Source organism: Phycodurus eques, chromosome 7, assembly GCF_024500275.1.
Source record: "Phycodurus eques isolate BA_2022a chromosome 7, UOR_Pequ_1.1, whole genome shotgun sequence".
Lineage (NCBI taxonomy): Eukaryota > Metazoa > Chordata > Actinopteri > Syngnathiformes > Syngnathidae > Phycodurus > Phycodurus eques.
In genome coordinates this window covers 22288708-22297221 of record NC_084531.1, presented here as the reverse complement: position 1 = coordinate 22297221, position 8514 = coordinate 22288708, and the positions used below count along the sequence as shown (strand labels likewise).

General features: G+C 40.8%; 1 protein-coding gene across 3 annotated transcripts in view; it reads left to right on the top strand.

The window, feature by feature from the left end:
• Positions 1–8514, top strand: part of cluha (clustered mitochondria (cluA/CLU1) homolog a) — a 25728-nt gene continuing 17214 nt past the window's right edge. For all 3 annotated transcript variants that reach the window (XM_061682078.1, XM_061682077.1, XM_061682079.1), the window contains exons 1-3: positions 1–340; positions 7641–7822; positions 7915–8086. In XM_061682078.1, coding sequence (XP_061538062.1) covers positions 205–340; positions 7641–7822; positions 7915–8086 — 490 coding nt within the window. In that variant the 5' untranslated portion in view covers positions 1–204. The remainder of the gene's footprint in view (positions 341–7640; positions 7823–7914; positions 8087–8514) is intronic.

The following is an 8514-nucleotide window of genomic DNA, read 5'->3' as shown; positions in this document are numbered from 1 at the left end:
AGCGAGCAAAGGCAAACAGGTCAAGAGGCGGAGAGGAGGAAAGCACGTGTGAGCCACACAGCATTGTCCTTCCTTAGCACACTTGGTTTTCCCTAAGCCTGTCTCCTTCGCATGTAGACTAACACAAGGGCCCAAAGCACACCAAGCCGTCTTGTCAATAGCTCTTCTCCAAAACTGTCACGTCGCTTGTTTGTCTTTTTGACCATGGTGAGCAAGACGGACGACACCACGGCTTCAGCGCCAGGCTGCGGTCCGGTTGATGTTGCGGAGGAAGCCGGGGATGGAGCTCAGGACGCCCACGAGAGCAGCAGGACGCATTTGAAGGAAACGTGCGGCTGCGGTGAGCAATCATACCGGCCTGTCTGCCCCATAAATGCTTCAAACAGTAGGGTGGTTGCCTTCTAATTTGGCGGACGTCCCCGCTTAAACCCAATCTGCTGCTGCCTCACTTCACCGTTCTTTGCGAAAAGTTCAAATTGCCAGTGGTACACGAATAGTACCTGCTGAGTATCTATACTATATAATAATAGCGATATACCCATAGCTTTAAAGCAGAATACAGAAGCGGACTGTTTTCATCCGTGTGTCGTAACGACCAGTGCGTGACACTGGATGCCGATGCATAAGTTGCTAACCCCAACAATTTAACTGACATGCTAACATCAGCTCGGCTGTCTGGAAGCGCTTCAGCCATGCTTGGGAGGAATTTGCTCCGCATACGCAATAACCGCAGAACTTCTACTTTTAATTGATAACCAAAAAGACGAACTATCCGAAGTTGAACTCATTTGCGCAAACTCGTAATGACGTACGTAATACTGAAGGTCACCTTCAGTGGCGTCGCACATTTTCTGCATGAACATGGGGAGGTTACTGCCAAAGCTTTTCCCTTAAATGTGTGTCCCACGCGTTATGAATTTAGCTCACACTTAAGTCATTGACTGTAGACAATAAATAGACACTACGACTCGCTGTTAAGCCAACAAAGCACCCGGGAGGCCGTCGAAACGCTCCCCCGGCGTCCCGCCCTCCCCCGCGGCCGAGGATGAAGTCGAGTGTCCCTCCTCGACCGGGAAGCGGAAGCCGCTAGTTGTTACATAGAAAAAGTCATGTGGGTGTGTTCACAGTGAGAGGGAAGGTTACGCTGCATATGAGACATGCAAGCTGGTGAGTATTCGGCGAGCTAAAGTTGTGGCGTGGGGTGCGCTTCTCGGTGAAGCCGGAGAACCGTGTTCGTGTTGCTAGATTGACGCCAAGCCAGGGAAGAAGTTCCACAATTTGGGAAGGAACTCACTTGCAGCCTGCGTGGATGTCATGTGGCACTTTTTGACTCTCATCATTTGACAAGAAAACACCATTGGCGTGTGTGTCGCACCTCTGCCCATGTGATAATGTTGATTATATAGATATATATGTGTTGATTAAATATCCACATTATTGTTGTAGTTACCTTTGGGCTCAATGATCTCGTGTACATCTGCAAAATAACACATTCAATACATTTATGCATTGTGGTTATTATCCAAGCAAAGCTATCACATTTAGGCAAACAGCCATCCTCTTGTCATCCATCTTGAATTCATTCCTCTCAAAATTGTATCTTCTCCCAATTATGTGGATTGAAGCCCAATTGTTCTTCATCCTATGCATGAAGGACATAAATCAGAGGTTTCCAACATTTTATTGGGCCAAGGCACATATTTAACATTTGAAAAATCTCACAGTGCACCACCAAACATAAATGTCACAAAAACTGAATAAACTATTTATGGCCACAGTCATAATTTAGCATTATCACAACTCTTGTGTGGGAGTGACGTTGTCCTCTGGTTCAGTGGTTCTCAAACCTTTAACATCAAGTACCACCTCGAAAAGTACTTGGCTCTCTGAGTACCATTACCAACATTAAAAAACAGTCGTGTAGAAGGCCTAAGTGTTAAAAACAAAGCAGAGACTTTATTCCTAAAAAGTATACATACTATTATTGTCAGCCGCTGTAACATTATACACAGTTAACACTAACACAGTAAACATTAGCACTGAACGTAAATATATGAAAATACAAAACTACTTAAATAATGATAACTTAAAGCATAAATTCCCATAATTTAATTCACAGGTAGCTCATTCTCAGTGTATCTTTTGCGTATCACTAGAGGGAGCCCGCTTACCACTAGTGGTACCCAAGCCACTCTTTTGAGAATCACTGCTCATATCGTCACGGCTATGAATCGGTACAGAAATGATCATGATATATTTGATATAAAGTCCAACGTTACAACCTCGAGTGTGAAATCGCTTTTGTATGCAACAGTTGTACAAGTGCCATTTATTTGTTGACAGTATTAAGCAACAACAAATAATTTTTCGTGTATTCAATCAACACAAATGATTCCGCAAACAGTAGCACGAGGCTCGTAGTTGGCTGTTAGCATGACATGCTAACTAGCCAAAGCATAACCATCAACATTGACAAAAATTAAACGGATAAGGATTGTTTTACTGTTTCATTCTAACGAATTGAGTTGGACGATTAGTCCACTTCACGTCAAGACGCCTCATGCTATTACTTCATTTAGTGAGCGTTTCATGCCAAGCAAAAGTTAGACGTAGTCCGGAAATACAAAATGAAGCCAATTATCTTGACAACTGTGCACATGTTGGCAGAGTGTCTGGCCCCTGTTTGTACACTTATTCTGTCATTTCATCACGTGAGCACAGCACACTTGAAAGTTTGCGATGACATCTCCTTGCCTTCGTCCTCATCTCACGACTACTCATACGTTTCATGTTATTTCTGGAAATGTCCATCTTTGTGACACAAAGCTTTTAACAACCCACAGTGATGTTACTGTCAATGAACACTGACCATTGATCTAGGCCATACCCATGGTGTAATGTAAAAAATATATCATCACTCATGGAATCAAATTGGTTGGTTGGAACTAACTGTTGTATGAGCTGAAATAATAATGGCCTTGTCTCAATTTATTCGCAAATTCACTTGCTCTGTGAAATCTCGGCCTGTTTAGTGGAACACAAAGCTATTATTTTGTTGTATGAGGCATAGCTAGATGAACAAAAATACATTTATAGTAAATAAAAATAGCATTTGGCTCAAAGGTCTCTTATCTATCTGCAAATAATAACCCATGGAAGCTGTAATTAACAACACATTAAATACACTCATGAATGTGGGTCTTATCAAAGCAGAACGACCACATTTCTGGTCCCAGTTTTGCAACCAATCTTGACCCCAAAGTTTTGTCTTCAATCCCTCTCGAAATGGAACGTCCCACATTTAAGTTGATTGAGCTCAATTGTTGCTTATCGTATGCATGACACATGCAAGGTGAATAGGACCTAAAACTGTGTTCCAGGACCATGTGGTCCCAGTCAAGGATGACTCTCTGTGTCTTTCATGCTCCCGAGGCGGGTGAATGATGACTGGGTTAATCCCGGGAATCACAGACACCCTCGCACTATTCCCCTGCTCACAAACTCATCTGATCCATCTAGATAATGACACTTCCTGTCTGTGTTACCGTACTCATGCCAGACGTCTACATAGGCACAATCCCACCTCGTAGATAGAAATACCTAATAACTGGATGTGTCAGAAGACAGAGTCAAGGGTGCACCAAACATCGCATATGACCTTGTGTGTTGTTTTTCAGAGTTGTTCTCCGATTGGTTGACGTCATGGTAGCCGTCAGGGTCCTCATGTCTAGGGCCTTGGACTGCATACATTTGTCATTTAGCTCATTTTAGTTGATTGTGCATGTTCTGAGTGGCTCACAGGAGGGCTGTGCACTTTTATAGTCTTGTTTTTGCTACTTGACTGCTTCTATGTCAGATTAATGTTCAATTTATCCCTTTGCCTTGACCTCCTATTTTTGCCTGGAACAGGCTGCAGACTTCATTTTTGTGCTCTCAGGCGTGATAAACTTCACTGCTTTTAACCCAAGTTCCATTATTGTTTGACAAACAAGTTATTTTATTTGTTGCAATGACATACTTCCCCAGGTAGTAGGCAGGGTTATACTAGCTTTTGATTTTCCATTATAGTTAGTTATTTAGTTTTGACTTTTTAAAATTCAGTTAGTTTTAATTAGTTTTTAGAGCAGGTTTGTTTGTTTTTGTTTTATTATTATTTTTTAAATGCTTCGTTTTAGTTTTTTTTTATTAGTTTCAGTATTAGTTTTTTATTCGGGGTATTTGTCAAGTGTGAGATAACAAAAAAAATCACTAACTATTGTGTAATAAAAACAAAATTACCATTTAAAAAAAACAACAACAACAAAAAAAACAAAAAAAATGTACTAACTTACTAACAGATGAACAACCATCCACAAATCAAACACATGTACTGTGTAATAGTCCACAGAATTTGAAGTGCAATAAATGCTGTGTATAATACTGCTTGTAAGGTTAGATTAGATGCATCACAACATAAAACCATTCATGAGACACATGCTGTAATATGGCCTTTTGTATGGGTTAAGATGTTTAACTTACAAAAAAGTCAAGTTCTTATGAGACATGTTTTCCATCCTTTGTTGCTAAACATCAAACTTCTCAAGTGGACTTTGAGATTTCCGACTGTTAGTTATCGATAGAAAGTAATCTTGCTTTTACCTGCTGTATTTCCCGTGAAAGGGCATCCGGTCTGTTTTTGGTTGTTGTTGAGTCCATGATTATTGTGACAAAGCTTTTCAAGCCGAAAAGGAGCCATCGCCGAGTTGGACGGTAACCGCGGCGGAATGAATGGGAGAAGGTTGATCCAACACACTGTGGCAGGTAGCCACAAGGCTACGTAGCCCCGGGTAGCCGGCCGGCTAGTGAGAAAGGAGGCAGCTGATCCAAGGCAGTGATGGTTTACTGGATTTACTGTTGAGTGCAAACGAGCATTATATCTCTATTTGTGGAAATAAGGCAAAGACAGAGTATTGGATTAGATATTAGATATTGACATAGGGCATGCGACAGTTTAATTTCATTAGCTAATTGCATAACCTCCTGGGTTTCCAAAATTCATTTTCCCTGTGATACAGTCTATAAATATCCCTTTGCATCCAGATTGCTTTCCCTTTTGAAATGATACTGAGTGACATTATCTGGTCTTTTTCTTTTTGTAACTCCTAACTCTACTTCAGACATCCTGCTTGACTTTCTTCCATAGAAAAAAGGGGGCAGTTGTGTACTGACTGGGCATCTGGATAGCCATACGCATCAAGAATGCTGTTATACTTATTTTTTTTTGCTTTACTTTAATAACCATCTGTGACGATAATACGGCGTTGCTGCTCGTAAAATAGAAAATGATTGTCATCAGCACATGAAACATTCATGAGATGTAACACAAGTACTCAACAGTCAAATGTACTGCTTTTGGTCACAAATAGATATTTAAGACTTTGGAGAACTTGCATGACCAACTAAATTCTTGGAACAGTGTCATGAACACTTGTGAGCATTAGTATCGCAGCCAGTACTTTTACATGCACAGTTTATTCTTAGGACTATCATTTGAATACAATAGACTTTTAAGTGCGCCTTATGGTCGTGAAAATAAGGTGAGTGTGTGTGTGTGTGTGTGTGTGTGAAATAAAGCTGAAGAACAAAAAGAAAAATAAATCATATGTATCAACTGAAGACAGAGCATCCTCTCCTAACCGCTCAATCAAATCAACTTTCTAACTGATTAAATTGGCTAGCTACAGTGTTACATTAAGGATGAATTGTGCTTTTATTCTTTAACTGTGTCATAGCTTACAATTACAAAGCCTGTGACATCATTTGTTAATCATCAGAGATAGAAGTAATTTTTTACTTAATATATAATGTATATTTAAATAAAGGACTAATGCTAAGAATGTTTTAATTAAGTCTAAACAGCATATGGGGATACTGAAGTATTATAACAGAGCATGAAAATAATACATGTATAATAATTTCACGTGTGTGTGTGAACGCTTGTCGATATGCGCCTTCTGATTGGCTAGCGACCAGTACAGCGTGTACCCCGCCTCTTGCCCGAAGTCAGCTGGGCTCCAGCTCATCTGCGACCCTTGTAAGGATAAGCGGTTTAGAAGATGGATGGGCGTTCCATTGCCCAGTATTATTTTGAAGTATAAACATACTAACAATTTGAAGTTCAATGTTTTGACGTGTATGATTTCACCTCTTTTACTGACGTTTAAGGGTTTTGCTGTGGTATTGTTTTCGTATCGCGAATGAGGTACTTTGTGCAGGTATAGCATCAAATGAGAAATTTGGTATTGTGGCAATACTACCTTAGCTTTTGCATAAAGGCCCCAACATGCTGAAGAAAAAGCAAAACCCATGTGCAGAGATAATTGATGCTTGCTGAACTGAGGTCTTGCGCAATATGTTGAACTCACTTTGTCGACTTTCGAGGCATGTTTTTCCTCTGCACGGATTATTTTATTCCAGTTAAGAAAGATTTATACATGCTGCAAAAAATGTTAATTGGTTTCTGACCACATTATCCAGGTGTGTTAGCTCACCTATCTTAAATCTTGTATCGCGTCTAATCCTGGTTTAGGAGAGTTGAAACAGTTGTTTTGTATTCAGAGCCTGGCTGCTAGCTGTTCTGTCCTGTGACTGCAGCCTCCCTTCCTTCAGTTGTTGCCAGTGCTGGTCGTGGTCTAGTTTATGAAGCTCCACCCCCTAGATTAGCAACCCTGGCGCTGTGTCACCCTTGAGGGTGAGCAAAGGCGCGCGCACACACAGAGAGAGACAACAGCTGAATCCCACTTTATTGTACTCAGTCCTACAGCTCTTTCACTGAAACTGATATTTACTTCAGGAGGTAATAATGATACATGCAGTGTCAGGAGATGTTTGCAGGTTTGGCTAATGTGTTTAAGGTTATTATAAGTTCAACTTAAAGCTAGAGTTTACTGTTAAAAAAAGTTTTAATCAACATTTCAGCAAAATCATCCCTCTCTGGCCACATCTAATGTCTTTAATTTAAATTGTTCCTGTTACACCATGCCAAGTTGTAAAATAATAGTCTACGAGAGACTGTAAAGACAGTAGGTGTGACAGAAGAGATGTCAATCATTTGCATGCAAACACACGCCAGCCTTGCTGTCTGTACTCCCAGCAGATTCGCGCACTTTAAAAAAAAGAAAAGTGGGGGGCCAGATTCATTGTTCGGACACGTGCGAATACCCACTGGCTCAAACAAATGCTTTTAAAAAAAAAAAAAAAAATTTTTAAATTATTTTATTTGATTGTTCTTGTTCTTATATGGAGGAAATACCCTGCTAAATTGAGGAAGGAGTGTTCAAAATGTGCATCTTTAGGTGATAATCTTTAGGTAGTAATGCTTAAAACGTGTTAGTAATGTAAAACATAATTTCAAAATCCTAGTTTTGTTCGTCGAGGCTAAACGGGTCGCCTGAACCGTTGGTGTACATTTCATGAGATCCTTTTCATCCAACCTCCGGCTCTATGTGCTTTTGTTGGTGATGTGACTGGCTGGCAGGACATCAGCTGGTCATGTGTTTCAATCGTCTGGAGGTTTTGTTGCAGCGTGTTTTGTTTGTTTGTTTGTCTGTCTTGTTCTCCCTGGAAACTGAATGAGAGAGTTGGTTTGCGTTTCTGTGCAGACACAGTCATGGTGAATGGTGGAGGGGCACATGAGCACACGGAGGAGTTGGAATCAAAGAAGGATGGGCACAGTGAAGTTAATGGTGGTGACGAGTCCAACGAGCAGGAGGTGATCGTCATCCAGGACACGGGCTTCACCGTAAAGATCCAGGCACCTGGAGCGGAGCCCTTTGACCTCCAGGTACAGAATAAATAATGAAAAGTAGGTCGATTTTCTTTATTTTTTTATTTTTTTTAAATTTGTTTTAATCTCCTTCTCCTCTTTCTCCTTAGGTGTCTCCTCAGGAGATGGTGCAGGAGATCCATCAGGTGTTGACTGATAGAGAGGACACCTGCCACCGCACCTGCTTCTCTCTGCAGCTGGACGGAAACGTACTGGCCAACTTCGCTGAGCTCAAGTCCATTGAAGGCCTGCAGGAAGGCTCGCTGCTCAAAGTAGTGGAAGGTCAGCGTGGTTGACATCTGCAATGGCTATTTGGACTCGTAACGATCTCCTGAATAAAAAGTCATGAGTTACATGAAAGATGACACAGCAGTCTAACTGGTATTGATTGACCAACAAAAGTACTGTATGCAGAGAAAAATCATAGCGCAGAGACCATACAACCACCAAATTGTACACATTCCAGAGATACCCATTTCCTATGACTGAATTTAGTCACCTTAATTCATGTATGACTGCTGAGGGGTTATAAAAGTGAAAAAGGTTGAGAAAATGAAGTCTGCCTTCACTGGCATGGTTTTGTATGCTAGCTACCTGCATAACATGTTAAAAACCATTCCTTTAATTTGTTCACCCTCTATTATGCCCATAAGGCTGTCTGTTGTTAATATCACAAAGTAATTTATCCGTTCGAGTCTTCTCCAAAAGTT